Source organism: Pseudopodoces humilis, chromosome 14 (genome assembly GCF_049639895.1).
Source record: "Pseudopodoces humilis isolate 2021_Gansu_Grassland_sample_001 chromosome 14, ASM4963989v1, whole genome shotgun sequence".
NCBI classification, from domain to species: Eukaryota; Metazoa; Chordata; class Aves; order Passeriformes; family Paridae; genus Pseudopodoces; species Pseudopodoces humilis.
Genome location: NC_142213.1, coordinates 3,000,751 through 3,025,687, shown reverse-complemented (window position 1 = coordinate 3,025,687; position 24,937 = coordinate 3,000,751). Strand labels below are relative to the sequence as shown.

General features: G+C 41.8%; 1 protein-coding gene across 1 annotated transcript; it reads right to left on the bottom strand.

Moving 5' to 3' along the window:
• Positions 1-1,480: 1,480 nt before the first annotated feature.
• Positions 1,481-21,360, bottom strand: ZDHHC7 (zDHHC palmitoyltransferase 7). Its single transcript, XM_005528163.3, has 8 exons — positions 21,261-21,360; positions 15,868-15,953; positions 13,317-13,645; positions 10,665-10,789; positions 6,143-6,239; positions 5,831-5,912; positions 4,570-4,700; positions 1,481-3,573 (listed from the first exon to the last, which is right to left on the bottom strand). Exons 3-8 carry the CDS (start codon positions 13,626-13,628, stop codon positions 3,397-3,399), a joined length of 924 nt encoding a protein of 307 aa, XP_005528220.1. The 5' UTR covers positions 13,629-13,645; positions 15,868-15,953; positions 21,261-21,360; the 3' UTR covers positions 1,481-3,396.
• Between the last annotated feature and the right edge of the window lie 3,577 nt (positions 21,361-24,937).

Genomic DNA, 24,937 nt, shown 5'->3' with positions numbered 1-24,937 from the left:
TTGCCAATTCCAATATTTGGCATCTTTAACACTGAATCTGGGTCCAATATTAGCTTTATGCTGCACTACAATATAAGGAGAAATTGCAGAAATATTTTGGAGGTGCAAAGTTTTGCTGCTGTTATTAAAAAAAACAGGCTGTGCTTGCTTTGATGCCTGCTGGATAATTTCCAGGGCTCTGGCTGGGGATGACGAGTGAAGTGCAGGACAAGAGCAGATGTGCTACTGGAATACAGGCAGGGGAAAAAAATTAAGATATTCAGAACACAAAAAACCACGACTAAGTGAAAGAAGAGTAGAAAATTAACAATCAATGAAGCAGCACCAAACACATTAAAATACAAATGGAACTGTAACCCTATTCAGAAGAAAAAAATTAAAAATATACAGAACCAATGCTGGTGCACTTCATTTTAGTCTTATTATCAGATTCCAGAATAATTTTACAGCCCAATTTCTGAATTTCAAAACCCCTTAAGCCACTTTCTTCCTCCAACAGCACTGGACCTGGAGCCAACAGAGAGGAGCAGAACAATTGTAGAAATTTAACATTTCTGCACAGGACAAGCATAAAGAAATCCATAAATGAATCATTGTTAAATCCAAGCCTTCAGAAAGGATTCCTGGAACAATACTGACATTACTACTAGAAATTAATCAGGAAAATAAAAAGGAGATAAATTGGCAGGATCCATCTGCAGAGACGTCTGTTCCCTTTGGAGAATAAACAAACCCTTCCCTAAAATACACATAAATACTGCCCAGCCTGGCTGCTGTGGCACACAAACACAACCAAATCATTAACCTGCTCAAAAATATCAGCAGCACTGGCACAAAGTCTGTGTTCGTGGATCTGGAGCTCTTTTCTCCATAGAAACCTCAGAGTAGAGTGTGATATAGACTCAGAAAATATCTCAAAGTGGTTTTTAGAATGATGGCAAAGAGGAAATTAACAGCTTTGAGTCTCTCCATCCTTTCCTGCCATTTGTTCCTCCTCCCCCTTGTTTGGGTGGACACTCCCAACCTGCTGCTCTCCAGGCTCAGAGCTGTCTTTGCTCCTGAAGCTGCAGAAACACAGGAGAAATCCAACATTTGCACAGAAAAACTGGAGACTCAAACCTGTATTTATCCCAAATTCCTTGGAAGTGCAAAGGCTGGAATGCTTCTCAGATTGGAAGTGTTTTCCCACTCACCTCAGACAAACAGGGTGGGAACAAGACGAGCTTTAAGGTCCCTTCCCATGTAAATCATTCCATGGTTCTAGAATAAAATAAGGATGAAGAAAAGGGAATGCCCAAGAAAGGCTAGAAGAGTGTAGTTTAAAATTCTTAATAAGCAGAGGAGCCTTTTTAATTTGGAGCAGAATCGCCTGTTAATTAATATAAACACGAATTAATTACAAACCAAAGGATTCAAGAATATTTCCCTGAAGCTGCTCCAATCTAAATATACGTGGAAAAAAAAACCTTAACATGTAGAGAAGTTAATCAACTAAGACTTCAATTCATTAGTTTATTCTTTTTTACATAAAAAAAAAAAATTACAACGTAAGGATTTGAAAAGCCGAGTAAACCGGATTTCACACCCACACATTTGCCAAGTCACAGGGTTCAACCACCTGGAGTGATATTTTCTGATTTTCTCATTTAACAATATACAGGACAAAGCCAGACACTTTTTTTTTTTTTCCCTCCCAGTCTTTAAGGTGTGCAACTGAATCTGCACAGAATTCAGTGGAACTTCCAGCTTCCCCCTCGGTTTTGTTAATCAGACTGTGATTCCAGTGGATTTCCATCTAGGAAGTCTCCAGCACTCCACACCACCACTCTCCCCACCCAAGCAAAGAGAAAATATCCCAAAGTATTGCACAGTTTTGTTCACAGGGCCACAGACATGAAATGGATCCCTCAGTACCTCCAGCCACCCCATGGAACAGAAACTGATGGGACCAGGATGCCACAAGGAGATGGAGAAGCAGGAAGGAAACAGCTCCTGCAGTGACAAAAGCTGGAATGCAGAGCTCTGAGCTGCTTGAGGTGGGACAGGTCACCAGTGCCACTGGCTGAGCAAAAGCAAGAACAGGACAATTTTAAGGCAAGTCCCAAAACAGGGAGCTATTTACTTTCTAGGCACGATTTCAAGCTATGTATCAAGGCTCCTGCTTTATCCTTTATATGGTCAGTAATTTATAGGTTAATGATAATACAAAAAATAGTCTAAATGTCATTTTTAAAGAATCAACTTTTAGCTGGATTTTTATTACTTGCAGCTTGTATTTAATTACTTGCAGATTTATGAACATTTTTTAGCACTACTGTTGTTTGTCAGGCCCACATAAAGCAGTTCTAGATCTATATTGCTCTCATTTCTTCAAAGTAGTTTTGGTTGGAAATGGTTAAATTCAAAAGAACTCGTTCTACTGCAGATGTTTCTACATTTAAGATGTGCTGTAATTGAGAAAGGAGGGCACTTGCCTCTTCCTCTGCTGTCTTTGCTCAAGGGATCATTAACAGCTTTCCCTCTATGAAAAGTCTGTACAGTAAAAAAGGGGCAGAGCAAGACCCTACAAGGACAAAGCGTTTGCAGTGAATTGCCCTCAGTTTGTCCACTCACTGTCACCTCACACAGCAGGACACTGGTCCCACCCATCCCTGCACAGTCCACACTTGAGTTCCTCTGCAATCAACGCATGAGGAACTGGAAATGCACATCCCAGGGCAGGATTTGGCCCCCAGCCAGGTTAGAAGTGAAAATTTAGCCTTTCCCCAAATGCCAGATGGGATGGACAGTGCCAAACACAGGCCACACTTCAGGGAGCCTGGGAAGACGCCAGGCAGGGTGTGACAGTGCCTCTGTGCTGGGCACCAGTCCTTGGCATCACCTGCATGTGAGGAATGTGTGGGACACAAGCTGAAAGAGAAAGGAGAACTGAACAAAGCACAATTCCCTGAAATCTGAACTGAGAAGGCTGCGTCTCACTGGAGATCGACTTCCACCAGAATGCTCCTCCTAATGATTGACAACTGCATCCAAGGACTTAGACTCGTTATAAAAACACACAGGTAATTCCCCAGACATTTATCAAATAAAAAGTGTTTAGAACAAAAAAATGGGGAAGTAATCTCAGAAAATAAATTACAGTAGCATGACAACATTTGGCTTCTTTAGTGTGACCACGTGCTTTTCCTCTGGTATCCTGTTGTGAAGATCATGGCAGATCCAGTTCCTGTCTCAGAATTAATGAGATGTCTGTGACAATAAACGTAGAAAACTCTGCTTGCTACAAGCAAATGTCTGATATCAGTTTCACCTGGTCACAGATTATATGTAGACAGCCTTCTCTGGCCCCAAAATAAATACTATATAGGATTCTTGCAAGTTCCAGCATATTTAGACTCAAACAGAAAACTCAGGTCCTCCTTTCTTTCCTCGCAGTAGAAGTCGCCTGATCCGAAATCCTGCGAAAGGGTTGATCCACAGGAGGGAGGGCTGGCCCCCAAAAACAGATTTCATCCCTTCCCAGCGGAGTCTACGCTCCCATGTTGGCTTTTCACTCTTCAGTCTTTCAATCTCCTGGAAATAAACACAGGCAGGGATGCACTGCTAAGTCCAAGGTTTAGTTTAATTTAACGGTGGCTATAAAAACTGGGTTTGCATTTTCATTGTGTTGTTTTATTGTGTTGTTCCTCAGCTGATTAGTTTCTTGCTGTTATTTATTAATTATTAAGAAAAAATAAACTGTTTTAGCCCTGTGGATACAAGGCAGAAGGTTTAGAACATAAAATATGGATAAGAAGATTGATCTACCTCTCTTTGCCCCTCAAGCTAAAAGACAAAAATCTCAGGAAAGCTGATGGATCCACGTGCAATACCCTACACTACAAGTTACTTATTCAATTAATGAAAGCAGACAATAGGGCTCCTGCTCCACAATTACTGGAGGCAGGATTACTCTTCCAAATGCATTATTTTGATGGTCACTTTTTGTGCTACCCACTAATGAAGGCTCAATGTTTACCAGTTGTTTTGCACTTACTCCTCCATACAGAAATACACTTTTAAACATAAGAAAGCATTGAACAGTCACAGGATTCAATTTCCTTATGTTTCCAGACAATTATTCTCTCAAGATGTGACACTGTAGATTTAAGGACAAGGGAGCCAATGGCCAAACTCTGTTTTATCCTCTGATAAAATGCATCAAAGTGAGGTGAGAGACTGATTTTCAGTGTAAACCTGAGAAAAGCAGACACTCCTGGTGGCACCCAGCAGGAATTTGTGCCAGCTGAGAAGGGAAAGTCAAACCTCAAGTCAGAAGCTTTGCATTCTTTGTCATTTAAAACCGAATTACAAAATCTCAGAAAAGCAAATAGTGCAAGAAGTTCTGTTCAAAAGCAACCCCCAGTAAACCATTCCAATCTTCCCAACTGTCAAAAATAAAAATGATGAACTATTGAAGCTTTGCAGCTTCCTCCAAAACAAGAGCCTCTCTTCATGCAAATAAAACTACATCTAATCACATCTTCCCAGAATAAATTTTACAGAATACAAAAAAGTCAAGGTTTTTACCGTTTCATCATTGCATATTGAGTGGATTTGGGTGCCAAACATGACTGCAGTGAAAGTGAGAAACAGAAAACCCTCAAGGCACAAGAAGATCATCAGGATCACAGTTACAGGTGGGGAGAAGTCACTGCACTCTGAAAATGAGATATGTAGTTACCAAAAAAAACCCAACAGCAAATTAATGAGCACGTCCTACATGTCTGGCACTTGAAATAATATTTCACATTTCAAACAAACTTCTGTTTTTTCAGCAGCTTTATTTGCTGATCAAGAAAATTAAGACTTTTATGCAAGTAACACTTGTGACTTCCCCTAAAGCACATGGTAACTATTTCTGCAATCCTGCCTCAGGATTTCAAGGCCATCAAATAAATGTTTGCACATGAGGTGAGCGAAGAACTCAGAACTGCACATGAGAGAGCAGCTTGGAGCTTCCTGCAAGACAGATGCTGTAAAATCCATCCCTACCCTGACTTGTTAATACACATGTTCCACTTGGCTGTGATTGCTTTATTACTCTTGTTTTTTTTAATTCTCCACACAAAGTAATCAGGCTCTGCCTCACATCTCTGGAGAGCCTCTGATCACCTGATTAACTCAGTTTTATTTAAACAGGGATAGTCTACAGGAAGGTGAATGTTTCAAGTAAAAAAAAGTTCTAAGATTCCATCCACTTAATTAAACACTCAGAAAAAAACAGAAGTCACACGGATTTCCCTGCTGCTTCATATACCAGAAGAACAGATCGATAATCTGCCAAAAGCACAAGACCAGAATGAGCTCTGGCACATTGGAACATTAAGAAATACAAGCCAGAAGCCTAAATAAAAAAAAAAATGGGATAGTTTAGGGAATATCTTTTCTACAGGAGCCCCACAGCTGACTCCAGTAATGGAATGAGGGAGAAATCTATTTAAATTTCAGGTGTCATTCCCAGAACTGAGGTGGTGCACACAAAGCCCAAATTTAGGTGATGTAGTGCTGATGTGGTTGAGGACCAGCTCAGTTTCCTTCCTGCTACAGAGGTAGTAAATTACTACTGTGTGTAAAGGGGTGAGAATGCCCCTGACAGCCACAACTCTTACAGAGAATGACTGAAGGAAAGGGGGCAAAAACCCCAGAAATAAAACAGAGAGTGGTGGATAAACAGATCTGAAATGTTTTGAGGATATCAGTTGAAGATGGAACTGAAATAGGGATGCTATGACTTTTCCTTAACATCTGCTAGATTATGATAATGAAAACTAAGTATTTATTTGCTCACCAGTCCACTGCCCTCGGACACAGGAGAAGAACTGAAATCCACAGAGTACAAGAGCATGAGCTGAAATTAGGGCTATGTACATCTGCAAACAAGAGACAGCATCATTACAAAAAACACAGAAAAACCAAGAACCTTTGAAACAGCACAAAATTCAAATGTATATGGATAGAAATACCGTGCATAGAAGGAAAAAACCCACCCAACCAAACAACAAAATTGTATCCTAACACCATTACTCACTAATCACAGCCTAAGTTGTTATAACCAAGGTAGATTCAGACTAAAACCAAGCTGCTGTTGCTGCTCACTTACCGTAAACAGAACAAAAAATCTCTGATTTTTCTCCCCCACACAATTATTCACCCACGGGCAGTGGTGATCCATCTTTCGGATGCATCGCTTGCAAATACTGGAAGAAAGGACAAGAGGCTTCTGTTGAGAAATTGTATTTTAAATGTAGAAACAAGGGCACAGCCAGTGGTCACAGGATGATGTGCTGAAATATTTCTTGACAAATGGCAGACAGGGGTTTTATTTGCATTTCTTTAAAGAAACTGCTTGTTCCCTCTCACAACTCAGCTTTTTGTTGCTTCAAAACGGACTGGGTACATAAAATACTCCTCACAATAAAACACAATCACTGCATAGCCAAACACACAATCAAGCAAATCCACAGCTTCAGACACCTGCAGCTCAGAACGAGCAAAGCTTCAGCTCTCTCTACATTCAGTATTAATAAAACCCTTTCCCTTCTGGAGGTTTTTAGATAAAGTAAATATTTCACGTTTATGTGGGTTTTTGGGGTTTTTTTTTGCCTTTTTTTTTGTTTGTGGGTAAGAAACCAAAGAAAGTCACGTCTTCAAGAGAGAAACTGTCACTCTTGAAGTCTCAACCAGCCATAAAATTCTAAACTTATGCAATCAAAATCTCAACTAAAGCACAGCTTACAGTACCAAACCTCGCTTCCTCAACAGAAAACATAAATATTGAAACTATAACCAGCACTTATTGAGTAGCTACTTGCTCATGACTTCTTGAACACTCCTGTTCTTTGCCGGTTCACTCTGCTCCTGGCCAGTTTTGAGTCAAGGCTAGGTCCACAGCAGTCAAATACCCCAATAGCTCCGTTTTACATCTGCTCTACAGCAGCAGTGGGCTCAATTCTGCAGTCAAATATGAAGAATTACACATCAAAAACGAAACAGTTGCAACATCTGTTGTAGTTCTTCATAAATCAATAGCTTAAGCATTGCTGATACTCCATTTTCCCAGCTTTGTACTTAACACAGCCACACACTCTGCTCCAGATTTTCCTGCAGAATACCTAGAATATTAAATGTTTTCACTTCAGCAGTCACCAAGCCAAGTAAGTCTAAAAAATGCAGGGACTGTTATTCAAACCCCTTTGTTTTTAACACAGGCTGATTTATGTGTGCTATCTCCAAGTGCTGTGGTGACAAACCACAAAGCAAAGCTGGGTGACTGTCACTGGAGAGACAAAAAAGGGAGATGTGGGGGGAAATCGATGCTCTGAGGCAGAAAATAATTTTTAAGTCATCACATTTGTATGATTCTATGGTAATTCAGCACGAAGCAGAATATACCACTGTGCAGGTTATGGGGAAGAATCCCAAATGAAGCCACCTTTGCTCTGAGCTATCAAAACCCAGCCACTCTTGTTTAATGGATATTAAAGAGGATTCATCCTCTGCTACAAATGACTCTAAATACAAGTGAAAATCCCAATAGCAGATGAACACCACAACCACTCTCTGGTGCAGGAAAACTGGGTATCAATTGAGAGGAGACATTCAGGAGGCTCCTCGAAACACTTTCCTTGCTGCCTGCAAGCTCAGCCTCTCATTTCCCTGAGTACCACAACCAGACAAGGTTCCTGATGTGCCATAGAATCTATGCCAGCACTCTAAAAACAGTATTAATGTGGAGTGCTGAGTAAAATCCTACCCAGGCTCAATCAAGCTGAACACTGGAGGATGGGAGGTGGGCAGGACTCACTTCTGCTCATTCAGAATTTCTCACAAGCCCACACAGAGCTCTCACAAGAGCTCAGATACCTGGAACCCTGCCTTCTTTCCTGATCTCTCACCAACAATCTCACAGCTATGCTTCAAGCAGTGGTTCTGCCTTCTTCCTACCCCATCCCTTGTATTTTATTCCTTTTTATGCAGCAGGAGTTTGGGGGAAATCCCTCCCTCAGCTGCACCCAGGGTTGTTCACGAGAGAGAAGCAAACAGAACAAGCACCTGTGGATGAAGGAAAGTCTCTCCTCCAGCCTGGAATTGCTGCTCCATGAACTCAGGCAGGTGCAATTACAGCTCTGAATAGAGCCAAAGATAACATTCAGAAAGACACAGCTAAAGACTCAAGAGAAATGGGTGTGGATAACAGATATTCCCTGGGAGCCTGGTGAAAACATCTCAGTGACTTAATTCAGAGTAACAGTGCCCCACACACAGACACAGGCACTCAGAACAAGCAGAAATTATGACAGCTGGGCTTCTTCAGTGAAAATGAAACCCCATTCCCTCAGGATAGGGCTCTTCTCTGTGCTGAAAATGTTAACTGCTCACTAAAACATCAGTTTAATGTATTTCAGAGCTTAGCTGTAGATGAAAGGTTCTTGCTCTTTCCCCCATCACTAATGTGTATTATGAAACTCTTTTTCTTCCTTAAAGGAACTTCTGTTGCAGTGTTGCACAACAATTTTCATAACTACATCCTAAGAGTCTCTTCTGTTAATAATTTACTACTCAAAACATGCACTGTGGCTCTGAGTGTAAGTATTTCCCAACAGAAACCAACTTCAATTTCCATTTCCAAGTCTCTTCTATCAGCAAATTGCCACTTTGAATACTTGGGACTAGACCATCCTTTTAATGTCCTTGGAATGGGTTTGCAAACCAATAAAAAAATTGGCAGAATAATCAAACAAACCCTTTTTCTGATGGGTAAACTCCTGCAGTGATAAATCGAAGGCAAAGAATCAGATTAACAGAAACAAAGACAATTAAACCAGAAATCCAACTGCTGAGAAAAACATGACAGCAGCCTCACAAAAAGGATACCACAACCTTTTCAAGTTCTGACTTTCTCTTTCAGATGTTCTGTGGAGCAAGAGATGTCCCAAAAATACATCCTCTGCCTTTAGGTAGAGCATCAAACAGAATGTGATTAAAACAATTAATAGACAGACAAAGCTGGATCCCCAAACAGGTGCTTGGGGAAAACAAACCCTTTGAAAATATCAGGTATTTCCTTTTTCACAGGCATTATCCAATCTTGCTCTGCTTTAACAATAAATGCTGATCAAATTCTTGCTATAAAGGAAGTATTTGAGCTCCAGGATCTCTGATGCTCCAGCTCTTTTTCTGCCACTTAAAGTTCAACAAATGATGTCTTCACCTAAGGCTCCTTCCAAATTAGCAAATCCTACCAGGACCAAAGATGTGGGAAATGCTTTCCACAGATACCTGCAAGGTCTCTGTAGGAATCAACCTAAATATGGATGAGAAAATGAGTGAGATCCAGCCCATTCTTTGCAGGGGCTCCCAGGTGTCCCTCAGAGCAGCCCATGGACACAGTGCACAGCTCTCCTGCATCCCCAGGGATTTCCACCTCCCATCCTGCCCCAGGAGCAGCTGTGCTGCCTCCACCCCCAGCCATCCTCCAGTGAACACTCCCGCGCGGATAAAGCAGCAGCAGCATCCCTTCAGAGCAAAGCAGCCCTGGGATCTGCACCCCAGCAAAGCCAGCCTAAACCACGCACAAACAAACTGGAGATAATTCCATACTCGCCTGTTTATCCATGGAGCTTCTCCCTTCACACTCCAGACACAAAAACCCACTCACAGCTGAGAGGAGAACAAGAGCTCCATGCCAAGGCTGAGGATTTATAATGGGAGCAGCTTCTCAGCCGTAGCATTTGCACTGAGACAAGTGACACACGTGAGGCTTTTAATTTAGAGCCCACAAAGCTCCAGAATCGTCTCAGAGTCCTGACAAGGCTCTGCTCTTTTCTTTTGACAGGCACTAACTCAGAGACTTCAGTTGAATACTTCTCACAATTCAACACACATCACTCCCCACACCTAGAGAGCCACCAGAAGCATTTGCATCTTTATGTAAGCCCTGATTATGCAGGCACAGCTATTTTCAACTGGCACACAATAAACACTACAAAAGCATTTCCATAGTGCCTGAAAACTCCAAAGATTGAGAATTTAAAATGTACATTTACTATCTCTTCCACAGTGTGTTTAGTTCAAGTGATCATTGCTTCTGTCCTTATTCAAATGGATTTTCAGTAAGTAGAAGTGCATTTAACCAATTATTCCTGCAACTTTGGGAAAATAATCTGCCAATTCACATATAACTTCAAATGCACTGCAAAGAGATGACATGAAGTAATCATTTAAAACTACTCTAAATTTTGTTAGTTTAAGACTGCAGGAGTCATTTCTTAAATCAGCTCCTCTCAGAAAATTCTCTGAGATTCTTTTCTTTGCCCTGCATTACCCACAGTACAGCACAATAACTGGAATGATGTACAGGAAAAGATATTCACAGATCAAAATCATTTAATACACCAGAGCACAGTTATTTTTACAAAATCTTTGAGTCTCTTACTTCTCTCTCCTCATCCACAGTCATTTTTGGCAATAGTACATTACACTTATAAAATACTCTGCAATGTAGGAATTTGAAAGTTTAGTGGCTACCAAAAGAAATTTGTGGGGGGAAAAAAATGAACAAATATCAGGAATTCTTATTCCATGCCTCCAAATGCAGAACTCTTTAAGGAACTCTGGCATACCTGCAGTGGTGTGCACGCTCAGGTTTGATACTACAGCACTTGGGACATTTGTAGATCACTTCTCCTGGTTTCAGTTGCAAATTATCCATGTATTCTTTAGTGGCATTTCCTTTGGGCACAGCCCCCTGAAATCATTTCAATTAGAGGAGAGAAAGCTTCTTAAATGGCATGAGAGCATTTAAAAATACATTTCACAGATTTCATACCAGTAACCTCAGGATAATTGCCAAAATAAGTTCATTTATTCAAAGCCAGTCTGCTATAAGCCAGAATCAATTCCAAATGAATAAATTACCTCTACTTGACCTCAAAGTCATTTTGCTTTATTTCAGCAGGACTCACCTATGGCCAAGTATTAGCTTAATTCTCATAGAATATCCTGTCACCAGCCCACAGAAATGAAGAGGGACACACATCTTACCCTGCAGATACAAGCACTGCTCATCATTTGCTGAGGAGTTACCCTGAATATTTTTTGTGGCATTTGAGTAATGGGCAAGCCATCCACAAAAGTTAAATCAGCAATTACTTGAACGATGCTATTTCAACTCCCTGAAGCCAGGGTTTAACCACCTGCCCCAAGTTTTGAGAACTGGCATTCTTTTTTCCTAAAATCTTTAGCTTGGACACTGTTAGCAGGACCAGCACTTGCTCCTTTACTCTTCTTTAATGTGCAGCTTTGTGGTAAAGAGTTGAAGGAACTGGTTCAAAAGAAACATAATTGATTGGGAAAATAAATTAACTTCTAGTGATTAGTTTTCTGATCTGATTATCACAGAGCTGCATCAGCCTCGTGAGTTCAGTATCTAAATCTGGATTAGTAAGGATAAAATAATGGACAGCACCATTGTCACCCCACTCATTCAAGGAGGTAAAGCCTTATCTGCGAGGGGAAGTGATTGTGAAATCAACTGGGATGTGACAGCCCAGTGCAGTGACCTTTCTGTACCAACTCCTCCAGGTCAGCACGTCCTTCACACAGGGTGAGACTTCTCCAGGTCAGCCTAAGCTGACTGCAACGTTCTACAATTAATTCTCACTCAAAAAAAGCCCCCTGGCAACATCAGCACATGACACAGACACCTTAAGACGTTCTGGGACAGAACTAAGAAGCAAGCAGGAATTCAGATTCCACTGCCAAGCACCCCTCTGCTTAGGCAGGGAGTTTTTGTTACCTATGGCCTGGAATAATAAATTTGTGTTTGTGTTGGCCAAGACACAGCCCAGGTCCTGTCCCAGGTGAGCTCTTTGGCTGAGTGGTGCTTCAAACCTGAACTGGTGCTCACAGGGTACACAGACACTTCCTTAAACACTCATGTTGCACTCCTGAGGTGTATTTTGCAATCTGAATGTTCTCACTCAAGTTAGTATTTGGTGTAAACATCACACATTCCCCTATTCACCTGCCACAGGGATGAGAACCTCAGACCATGCTTTCAAGCATTTTGCTGACAAAAATATGCTGTATTTCAAAAATATCTTTCACAGTCACAGCCAGCCACCAAAAATCTATTTTTACAGTTACAAGAGTAAATTTAATTCACGTAAGTTTTGAGGCAGTTCATTCCTTTCATCTTAGTTTCTATCACACAGTTGTGTCTTCCATTCTGGGAGTCAGCAGGAAAGGAACGAAGGAAAAAAGCAGTGACTCATCTCAGTTTGGATCATGTTTTACCCATAAAAACAACACTAGGGTCTAGAAAGACACCCAGTTCTACCAGCTCATATTCTTAAGCAATAAATCCTTAAACCATTAACTCTCTTAGCTGTCACAGTTTGTAGAAGCTGTGATATTTCATCACTGGGTGTGGGCAGAAGTAAATCAAAGACCTAGAAAATCATTAACTACAACACCCTGCTGGGGTTTTGAACACTCCCATAATTTCTCCATACACTGGTATTGGAGAAAAATCTCCATTTTTCTCCAAAAATCTGGAGAAAATAGATGTTTGGCCCCCTCATGCCACTTTTCCCATTTATTCCCTAAAAATAGTAAATAGATTTTAGTACAAAATCAACCATTTCATCTCCTGAAATCTTGAAGAGTAAAAGTTTGAAGAAATGAGCACTTTTAAGACCTCTTTCATCTACATGGCTTCAATGTGTGTTCAGCTTAAATCTCCCTTCCCTCTGACTCCAAATATTTGAAGACCAAATGCAGGAATCATGGGACAGTGGTTTTTCCATTATGCCAAGTGTGCCCGAGGTTTTGCAGCACATCCACCTCTAAAAGTTCTTCCATGTGCCACAAATAGCATTTCAAGAGATGCAACAGGATGGTGGTACAAATTTTGAAAATAAATCTGATGAAAAAAAGTAAGAAAAATGAGGGTAGAGAAGACTAAACTTGACTAGCTTCTTCAGGATCTGGAGTAATATTTTACTGGTTTTTCTTGAGTCTAACACTTTTATAAATTTTATATTGACTGTGTTTATGGTTTCATTAATGGAGTAACAGAAGTACAGGTACCATCCTGATGATAAATATAGGTATCATCAAAACCTTGAGGGTTTTGAATCTAACACAAGGATTTTGACTCTAACACGAGGATTTTGACTTTTCCCAGCAGAAGAAAACCTGGTTATCACTTCTCCAAACTTCTGTGCAGATGGAGGGGACAATCCAATGCCAAGGAATGCCTGGATACTTACTGGATCAGTCAGCATAGTCCTCAGATGCGACGACAGAGCCAGCACTGCCAAGCAGTTAAAGAGAACCCCGTTGATCACGGAGTACCAAAAGTCTTTGGAAGGCAGCAACATGACAAAAGTCACTACGAAGTCTGCATAGACCACCAGGAGCCAGGTCATGATGGCACAGACCATGCCACAGCCATCCCGGATGAACCACACCCTCTCGGCCATGTCGGCCTCCGAGGAGGAGGAGGAGGAGTCGTAGCTGTCATTGTCGGCCAGGAGCGGGTGGTGCTCGACATCGCGGAAACGGTGCCCTGATGACTGCATGGTTTGCTGGCCTCGCCCTGCAGGGACAAACATCCCACCATCATCATCATCATTATTATTAATTATTAATGAGGGAGCAGAGTATAGGTGGCTCTGGGTTTTTGTTTCTGGGAGATAAAGCATATTCAAGTTCAAAATAGAACTGGGATTCTTTCTGATCGACACCTGAGCGATTCTGGGACTATATCAAGATGGATATGAAAGAAGGGGAGAAACATGTTTTAAGGGTTTGGGTTTTTTTTTTTCCTATTTTTAGGTTTATTTGTTTTTTGTTTTTAGTTCTTATTATTCTACTCTAATGTCATTGGTAATAAATAAAGATGATTTCCCCAGGTCAAGCCTGTGACAGAAATTGCTGAGTGATCTCTCTGGCTCTTATCTTGACCCTCAAGCCTTTTTTAGTATTTTCTCTCCCCTCTCCAGCTGAGACACAGACCATCTTTGGTGGGTGTCCAGCCAGGGTTAACCCATCAATAATATGCAACTTCAATGCCCAGCAAAGGGATTTTAGACTGGTTTCATTTCCATCATGCTGTCCTCATAAACCCCTCCTCTCCTTCTGTTAAAAACTCAACTTCTTTTCTCTCAAACTAAAATGAGAATGTCTTCATTAAATTACAGCTCATGTCTCTCTGAAAACAGCAAATTATGGCACCAGACTGTTCAATTTTCATTCTGCTCCAGCAAGTGAGGGAAGAGTAGAAAGGAAAACCAGGATGGAAATAAAGCTGCTCTAATACATTACTCACAACAAACAACACAACAAGTTAGAAAGCAGCTAAATTTGTTGACAAAAATGTTATTGTTTTGGAAAAACCACAAGTCTGTTACAAAGACATATTGGGTAACTTATAAAATGGTCTCAGATCAGCCCAAACTTAAGGGAAACAAATGGTTCTAGTTAAATTAATGTGGCAACGGATTACATGATTCAGATTTTCAAAGAACACATTAATTAATTTTACTTCATGAAAACTCTTTTAGGGCTTTGTTGTCCTTCCAATGTGGAGCAGAAGCCAGATTTAAAGCCTTAACAGTTCTCATGAAAATAGAATTATTTTCCAGACATCTCTCCCAAGGAAAGATATGGAATGGCAGAACTGAAGTGCTATCAACAAACAGGAGACAAATTAAAGCTTAAACATTAGCCTCAAGAATATCCTGCTGCTTTAAAAGTATACTGTGTTCTAAAAATCATATTGATTCTGACTATTAAAGGCCATGTCTGAGAGAAACCTGAAAGCATTTCTATTGATTTATGACAGGCACACAGAGGTCTCCCTTTTTCCCCCTTACTAATGGCAGCCTACACACAACTGTAGGGATTATGGCACTGCAATTTCCATCCCAAGACCTTGAATATGGGATCACTTTGTTCCTCTAAAATGGTCCAAGTGACCATTACCAGGTCACTGAGATGGTTTTTGTTGAAGCTGTGTTTGCCTAAACCCTTTAAAAACTCTTTATCAAGAATCAGAATAACACACCCTGCCCAGGAAATCCTTCTGATCCTTAAACTTTGATGTTAGAACCAGGCAGGAGCAATCCAAGAAACCAGAAATGAAAATAAATACATGCAGATGCAGCAGAGAGATGTGAGAGCAACTGCAAAAATAGCTGGGAAGCTCCCAGGACACTGTGAGGTGTCTGAAGGACACATTCTCTGCTTGTGGAACAGAACAAACTGAAATTCAGCTCTGCTTCTTGATCTACTACAATTTCTAGGAGTTAAATTGTGTTTTCTGTTCACACACTGGGGTTTTTTTGGACAAAATTCCTCTCTCTCACCAGAATGCAGCTGCTAAGCCAAGGATGAAGATGTCACACACTAGAAAATTACCTTAGTAAAGAATGAACATTATCTCCCTTGAAAGTAATAAAAGCTTAATTTAACCTAAATAAGACCCTCTTTTCACCCAGTTCAAATTATCCTGATCTTTCTAAATGTTCATAGCTAAAACTACAATCTATGTCAATTAAGTCCAACAGCACTTTGGGACAATATTCCTCATGGTCAAGAAAATTTAAGTTTCATAAAGATACATAATTAGCAGCTGGAACATGAAGATAACCATGTAAATCAGCTATTAATTCATCCAAAAAAAGGGCTTCTAAAACCTTTAAGGAATGTTTTAAGTAGGGAATGGCACAGAATTACTGCATTAACTTTGTTTAAATTTCTTAAAGACAACCAAAAAAATTTTAGCACAATTAAAGTAATCCAAAACAAAACAAATACCTCAAAAATGTTTTGTATGTTATTCTGACATCCTGTCCTGCCTTTGGGTTATCCCTGGTTATTCACATAGTCATGTCTGATGTAATCTGAAAAGACATCACCAACAAACTGATTAGCAAAGCTGCATCAAGAAAATACTGTTAAATACAAGTAATATACATCAATAGTAGCACCCTGAAACATGCTGCATGTAGCTACAGTGGAAAAGTTTGTATTTTATTTAGAAAACCAGGTACTTGATAGCTTGACATTTTTAGCTGTTAACTTTTGGAAATCACCACATGGCACTTGGAGCAGGATTGCAGCACAGAACCTTGCATTACATTTCTATTTGGGGAAGAGAACAGAAGAGGTGTGGGCCTGAATTGCTGTCTGATTAAAGCTGCCTAAAGAAGTACCTAGGGTTTTCTTCTTCATTGGTTTTATTCTCTATTTATTTGAAGTAAATTTTGTGACAGGGAAATAACTCCTGCTTACAAGGTTAACTTAATATATTTTGAGAGTAACATAAGGATTCTGACATTTAAGAGCTACAGCAAATACAAAGTCACTTTCTTGAAATGCTTCTGGAAGCAACTTGTTAGAAATAGATACTCCAAATACAACATTACTGGTGGAGTTCTTCAGTAACCATTTTCAAATTTTCCCAGTTCAAAGGGAATTGGAAAGGAGGAGTCTCTTACCTAATCTAAACAAACTCAAACATTCTACTGCAAGACTAAATTGTAATGCAAATGTTTATTGTGAACGTATCAGAATTATTGAATAGATTGGGATGGAAGGGACCCTGTAAATGCCACTAGTGCCATCCCCTGCCATGGGCAGGGACACTTCCCACTATCCCAGGTTGTTCCAAACCCCCATCCAACCTGAGCTTGGACATTTCCAGGGATGAGGCATCCACAGATTCTCTGTGCCAGAGCTTCACCACCCTCATTGTGAAAAACTTCTGATATCAAATCCCAACTGACCCTCTTTTAGTTTAAAATCACCATCCCTTTATCTTCTGTATCACTGCAGGAAGCTGTGATTGCTTTGTGGTTTGCTTTACAAATAAGCTTTTAGATTTTCCTTAAACTTCACAATATTGTGAAACCCAATCCCCATTAAGTTGTCACTGACGTGGCATTTGGTGGCAGTTGAGCAGAGACAGGAGCAGACAGGCTGAGTGTGTCACATTAATGTGCAGTGTTTGGAGCTGGGGATGACAGGAGATGGAACACGACACACTCGGCCTCTGCAGGTGAAATATTCAACCCCGAGTCATCAAGCTGCAATTGCTCGTGGAGAATTAATTGATGAGACAGGGACATGATTTGTTCAGTCAGTCCCTAATCCCAACTGCAATCCTGTGCAAAATCTGTTTATCACAGCATCACCAGTTACTGGTTTATGTGCAAGAAGTATTCCCTTGGATCAGCTTTGCAGGAATAATGGATTTAGGCATTCTCATGTGATTTTCCCCATCCTTCTCCTCTCCAGCTGCCCACACCAGTGCCCCCACCCTGGTCCCTCCAAGACAAGAGGATCAATGTTGGAAAGCTCTCCCTTTATGAAGAGCTCAGCATCCCCACTGAGATGCTCACAGCTTCCCTCTTCTCTTCATTTATTTGCTTCAATGCCTGTCCTAACCAAATTTCCTCTGTTGCATACTTAGAGTACAAAAGGACAAAGCACTACACTTCAACCTCTAATACACCAAGCAAGAGTTTTGAATTTGACCTTTTACAAATCTTTATCTAGCACCAGAAGATAACACCAAATTATTCAATGCTTCATGACCAATGTTATGTTTGCACACGTGGTTATATTAAACCTGACCCAACCCTGTTCCACTCTTAGGTGTTATTTGGAATTCTCAGGTTGGGAATGTCTCACCTGAGCTGCACCTCACTGGTACTGAAACTCAGGTCTAAAATGCAGATGAACCATTGGAATAAAAAACCCCAAACAACTTTTAAAGAAGTTATGGTATGAACTCATGATCACCAGAAAGATGGCCTTGTAAAATTACTGGGTTTAGTGGAAGAAGATTGCTAAGGGCATTAGAAGACAAAGGCCTCTGAACTGAATTTAAAAAACCAGGCACTTCAGCATTAAGAAGAGTCCTTCTTCCTGCTATTTTTTGAGGTTGAATAGAAAAGCATAATTGTAGGAAAAAAGAAAAGCTTATTTCTCTGTAATTTTTTTGAACAAATAAGAATTTATATACAGGCTAAAAATCCATCAGTTGTCAAAGCATACATTTTTTTGGTTGCCTTTTCCTTCAAGCTACACAATGGACAGTTCCTAAGATTCCTCCCATTTCAGTGGTAACACAATAAAGAAAATGCCTTTATTTCAATATTTCTGATTGCTCTCAATAGTTGTAGAGACACCAACACAAATTGCACATCAGAATAATAATCCTGCAGCACTTACTTACATACAATGGATTTAAATCCTACCTGGAAGCAGAGCACTGGCGGCAAATCAAAATTACAGCCTGTAATCTCCCTCAGAGGTTACAGCATAAACATTAACTCCAGGAACTTGTGAGTTTTAAGTTAATCAAGCAGGCAAACCTCTTCCTGCAGCCAGTTCCATGGGCAATTTGGGCTGTTCACTGCTGACAGATAAATACCTATCAGATAATATCTGCACAGAGTCATATCTAATTTAGAAGAATCACTTACTTTTATTACAGATCCAGGCAAGCCAAGCTGCAAAGGCACTTAAAAAATCACCTGTGGCTTGTTTCAATTCCTTACCAGTGACTAGTCTAGCAGCCATCCTCACAGCAATTTGGGAATCTGGGATGTCCCTAACACAGCACACACAGCTCTGGAGAGGAGCAGCTAAAATAACTTGTGATGGAGATCCATGATACAACCCTGAAGTGTCACCATCAACTTATTCCCATATCCATGCTCAGTGACACAGCTCACCATCTCTCCAAAACCCTGTTGTTGTTCATAAAATACATGAAGTATTTATCTCTTGAATTTCCCATTTAATACCTTTCAGCCCTTTCCTTGTGCTGGTCCATCTCTCCTGCAGGCACATGGGGACAGATCACAGTGGAACACAGAATTAATGTGAGACTGTGTACAACACCTTGAAGAGATTATTCACTAAGTCCATATTTAATACAGTCAAGTTTCAACCTACTGTAACAACTCTCCTTAAGGCAGCCATCAGGAAATGCTGGAATTGCTCCTTTCCAGCTTTGAAAAGGGGATGAGCTGCTTCTAAATCACCTCAAAGTATCCAGAAGTACTTCAGTGTAAGTAGGGAGTTATTACTGGGAAGTTGCTCATCTAATTACTTATGTCTTGTTTCAAACAAAAAGAGGAGAAATTTAGTTTAGCTATAGAATGAATTCCTCCCTGTGAGGGTGGGGAGGCCCTGGCACAGGCTGCCCAGAGAAGCTGTGGCTGCCCCTGGATCCCTGGAATTGTTCAAGGCCAGGCTGGATGGAGCTCTGAGCAATCTCATCTACTGAACATGTTCCCACAAGGGGTGGGAACAAGATCTTTAATGTCCCAACCCAAATCACTTCTATGATTTATGCTACTAACATCTTTATAAACATCCTCAAAACCCAGAAATGAGAACTCATGGTAAAAGAAGTTATTAAAAATGCAAGAAAACACCCGGATGCACATATTCACAACACATATTTGTACAAAGTATTAAAAAGCTTCCTTATCAGACATGGAATACATTTGTGATACCAAATCACTCTTCCATAAGCACAAAGTAACGCCAGAGACATTCAGCAAGATATCTTTTCAATAACACATCTCTCACCCTGAGATGTGAAAGTCAAAGAAAATATATTACATAAGACCTTGCTGCCCAGCAAAGAACCAAACACACTATCTGATCCACCAAGAGTTCACTGGGGTACAGCAGCAAGGACAAAACACTCCTGAATTAAGCACCCTTCACCTGAGAAGGACACAAACACAGTCTATGGCTGGGCTTTGATTTCTGCCTCTTCTGGAACAGGCTCAAATTCAGATTAGACTCCACAGGCTGCAGGCTCACACCAATATCAACAGTGGTATGTGAAAACTGCAATTTTTACCTCTTTGCCAACAGCAACTGCATGAATCACATCCTACTTGAGAGTAATTTTTTACTTCTAATTTTTGTATTCATCAGTGCACACTCTATCCTCACACTCAGTTGGGCTCAGCTATCACATACAGTGATTGCTCTGTGATATCAAGCTGGCAAGCACGTTTTTATGTCAGCTGTAATATCCACATCCATGTCCATGTGATTCTTCCTCCCAGGTCCCAAAAGAGAATGCTGTTGGTCAAACTATTCTCACTAGCAACTTCCAATATTAGAAGAATGTTTAAGCCTTCAATTGCTCATCATATCACATACATAAATCCTCACGTTTCCTCTATGTTCCTCATGTTCAGCCATTCAACCACTGCAAAATTTCATCAATTCAATTTCCTTAAAAGTTCTCTGCCCTCATAAAAGGCATAAAAAAGAAATCCATCAGATTTGTAATATACAAAATATACTAAGCTAAAGGAAAACTAAGACACTTTAGAAAGATAAAAGTATTACCAATTCCTTTCAGCCACAAAGAGATCTCAGCTATTTAACTCTAATCTCAAACCGCTGAAATTTCACATCAGTTTCATCTCCTAACGAACCAGTACGGCTCCTTTTTATCTGTAAATTTTCAAAGTCAGGGAGCATTCACTTCAAAAGAGCTAATTTAAGTCTGTTAATGTGAACAGTCACGGCGACTTCAACCTAATTATGTCTCCAGCAAAGCAAACAGTTACATCACTGTAATTCTGCATCCTGATACCATCACACGAGTGGATATTCAGTACAAAAAGTAGCCAGTGATTTCCCAATCCCTTTTTTTATGGCACAGATCACACACACGCTGTACTGTACGAACCCACCCTCTCATTTGAGACCAATTTGCATTCCCACTTCCTGCAAGCGCTGCTCTCCCCTCCTGGAAATGAGGAAAATTAGAATCACATAAATCAGGGAAACTCCCCGGAGCAAGCCCCAGGGCACGGCCGGGGAGGTGGGAGTCAAACAGGAGCTGCTCGCTGCCCTTCCAGCTCCCCACGGCGGCAGCTCGGGCTCCACAACACCCGCGCTCGGGCACAGGGACACGTCCGGGCTTCTTCCCACTGCTGCTGATGGCTAACTGTTAATTTTTAGGGGGGGTGTAAATAACGCGGAAGGCGACAGGAGAATCAGAAACACCCCACACGAACTGCGCCCAACCGGCAGCCCAGCGCTCAGCCCGGCCCGAGGCGGCTCATCGCCGCTAACCTTCCCCGCTCGCCCTTCCCGGGGCCACCGCGCTCCTTGCCGCGGGGACCCGCCGGGGCGCGGGGAGGATCCGCGGGCGGATTTACCTCAGCAGCAGCGGCGACGGCGGCGGTGGCGGCCCCGCTGCGCTCGGCGCGGTGGGGCGCTGGGGCCGGGCCCCGGCCGGTGGAGCTCCGCGCCCGCCGCCACCGCGCCCGCGGCTCCCGAGGCTCCCGAGGAGCCGCAGGATCCCGGAAGCGGCGGGGGCGGCGCCTCCGCGGGAGGCGGAAGGGACGCGCGCACGGCCCCGCGCAGGCGCGGAGGGCGGGGCGGGGCGGGGCGGGGCGGCCCTGAGGGCAGGGGCGGGCCCGCGGCCGGGCACACCCGCAGTGCCCTCATAGAGCGGGCAGGGAGCAGGGGGAGCGGTTCGTCACAGCCCTGCCACGGGCAGGGAGATCTGCTGCTGGCCCAGGGTACGCCAAGCCCTGTCCGACCCGGCTTGGGACACTTTCAGACATGGGGCAGCAGCAGCTTCGCTGGGCAGCCTGTACCGGGGTGTCCCCACCCTCACAGGAGAGAATTTCCTCCTAACATCTAGTGCAAACCAACTCTGTCACTTTGAGGCCATTCTCTCTGGTCCTGTCTCTATGTACTCATACAAATAGTCCCATTCCACCTTTCCTGGGGGCTCCCTTCAGGCTCTGGAAGGCCACAATTAGGTCCCGGTGAAGTTTCACTTTCCCAGGCTGAACAATGCCAGCCTTTCCTGCCAGCAGAGCTGCTCCATCCCCCTGCTCATCCTGGAGCTGCTCTGGGCTCTCTGCAGCTCCAGCTCCCTCCTGTGTTGGGCTCCAGGGCTGGAGGCAGCTCTGCAGTGGGGGCCTCACCCTCTCCCTGCAAGAACTGAACACGGAGGCAGAGGGTATTCCTTCAGTTTCTCCATGAAGAATGTTTGCTTTATGTCTGCACATATTTTCGTGGTGATATTTTATTACAGTCCCTCATTAAAACTCGTACCTCGTCCCTGAAAGTGCCCAAGGCCAAGTTGGATGGGGCTTGGAGCAACCTGAGATAGAGGGAAGCGTCCCTGCCCATGGCAGGGGGAGGAACTGGATGAGCTCTAAGATCCCTTCTCACCCAAACCATCTGTGATTCTGTGATTTCACTTCTGAGAGTCTCAGGAACGTGACTTGGTGCCTAATTCAAGAGCATGTTCAGTAGCTGTTCACCATACCTAAACATCAGTAGTTAAATTAATATGGAAATACTACTACACGACACTCATTCAGGATTTCCCACTGTGTATTAGGAAAAATACCCAGTGGCTCAAAAAGTAGAGACAAAACAGCAAACCTTGCAGTGTGTGAGCTGAGGATATTTTAGAAACTATTAAAAAACGCTGAAGGATGACGAACAGAAATGATGACAACTCAGGCATGCTTCTGCATCCTTTTTTTTCTTGTAGCATGACCACCATCTAGTGGGACACGGGCAGCCAGTGCACAAGGGTTGTGTGCTGATAAGTGCAATAAAATACAGCTGCTCACATGCCTGTTTGTCTCCTCTTCTGTGCTGAAATATTGGTGACTTCTGAAAAGCTTGATTTTACGTATTTTCTTCTATTTCCCAACAGCTGGTTGCACATACATAAAGAAATTAGTCTATGCCAATGTCTCTGCTATTCAAATATAATTATGTAAATATTTACAGACACCAAATCATAAGAGCAGGTCTTTTTCAAAAGCTTCATTCTCCCGCAGTGTTTTCCTTTATATAACTAATATATTATTTATGCGAGAATAAAAATGAAAACAAAATAATATTCTATTATTTTATATTAAATTATTGTGGTTTAACCCTTGAGAAAACTACAATTCTTGTGCTTTTATCTCAGGGTGGCTGAGATACCAGAATTACCCAGGAGTTACAGAAAAAGTCAGCTGCTGTGACATCTTTTTTTAGCAATATTGCAGATGCTTAAGACCTTATTCAGAAGCTTAAATTTATGCAAACCAGAAATTCTGAAATTCAGCTTGCTTTTTCTTTGTGTTTTAGCACCGGGCATCACTCACAGGTTCCTGATTCCCTCCTGATCTTAAAAACAAACAGGTTGAGTGTTTTCCTCCCCACATTTTTGCTGAACACGTGGTGCAGCTCTGTGCATTGTTTTAACGCACAGAGAATTGGTGCTGTCACTCTAAGAACATCCCCAAACACGTCAGGACTTCGGTTCTTCTGCAAGTCCTCATGGTTTGGAACCCATTTCCACCACAAATAATATTGCCAAGATAAATTGTTTGCCAGAGATAACTTCAAGTCCTCAAACAAATTACCTAAGAAATGTGGAAACAGAAGGTGGCACGAAACAAATTGTTTCCACAGGTCCTGTCCTCACAGGAAGGAACTGAGCTTATCTCTGTTACAGATTCCCGAGGGACACACACACACAATGCCTTCACTGTGGCTGGGGAAGACTCCGGGAGGTTTGGAATGCTTCACGTATCAGGCATGAAATATTCATACCCCATTTCTCCTCCCCCCAGAAATGCAAATATTGAAATTCAAATGGTTTGTGTAAGGATTCCAACAATTTGGGGAAGAGCAGCAAAGCTGCTCATGGGTTGTATTGGGGGAAAAAAGAGATTAGAAGAATCTGTCATTTGTTGTAGCCACTTCCACCTCAGGCAAAGGAGGATTTCATTATGTGCATGTTTGTAAAGCCCCAAAGGTTTGTTAATTTGTGTGGCTCTTTCCCCACTGACTATTGCTTTGTGTCAATAATGTGTTCAAATTCTAGTGAAAAAGAAAAGCTGTTTTTCATAATTCATTCCCTTTGCAGCCTTTCTGTGGGCTGAGCCACATCTGCCACCGTGCAGGTGCAGGGTGATAACATTGTGACACATCTCTTTCTTTCAGACTGTTTTCAATCCCTCCACAGCACAATCTGAAGTATGAAAACAACCTTATTATCCCTCTGGCTCTCTGGGAAACAACCTTATTGGCTCTCTGCCTTCTCTAGGTGCTTGATTTTAAGATGCGCCCCTTCAATATTGACTGAAGCAATGGTGATTTACAGAAATTAACTTCTGAACCTCATTGTCTGAATCTCTGGTGCCTTCTGCCCTTCTTCTTTTAATTTGATGTGGCCCATGGACAGCAATAAAGCAGCACAGAACAGCTGTGCCTGGTCTCAGAAAAAGGGAGCTGTGTAAAACTCAGGAACCTTTTTAAGAAAGTAGAATGAACATCTAAGGCGCTAAAAGCTTTTGAGGGAACAATGGAAACATGATCACCGGGGCAGTGTAAGTGCACATCAGTGTCAGGACAAACTGGAAAAAGGGCAAAAAGATCTTTTGAGCAGAGCTCAGGTTATTAAAAACAAGTTATATTCAGAGAAGAAAATTGAAAGAACCATAAGCACTGATCCGTGAAACACAAACCAGGGCAGAGGTGGCTATAAAACCAAACTGAGATACAATTGAAACAAGGCATAAAAATGCACAATAAATGTTCTTGCAGGTAGCAGGGAGTCTGCTGAGAAGTTTGGAGAGCTAACAGGGAGTCCAAACACCCAGGAGACAAAGAAAGCACAGGTTCTGAGAGCAGCTTTCTCCAAAGTGAGATTAGCTGCACTTCAGCCTCTCCTGAAAGGCTGAATTTGTTTCAGCGTAGGGAAATGAGACTAAATGCTAATTGTAAAAGGAATAAAAGTATCTCTTTTACAGCCAGCCAAAAGCCTTCAAAAATATGGCTTCTAGAAATGGTACCTAAAAGAGATGCTGAA

What these genes read in the sequence shown, in the direction of transcription:
- ZDHHC7 (XM_005528163.3), bottom strand. Translation starts at nt 13,628, where the DNA reads ATGCAGTCATCAGGGCACCGTTTCCGCGATGTCGAGCACCACCCGCTC. An exon ending in GGACTATGCTGACTGATCCA is followed by an intron (nt 10,790 to 13,316) that starts GTAAGTATCCAG and finishes AAATGATTTCAG; the next exon opens with GGGGCTGTGCCCAAAGGAAA. An exon ending in GATTTTTTGTTCTGTTTACG is followed by an intron (nt 5,913 to 6,142) that starts GTAAGTGAGCAG and finishes TCTTGTTTGCAG; the next exon opens with ATGTACATAGCCCTAATTTC.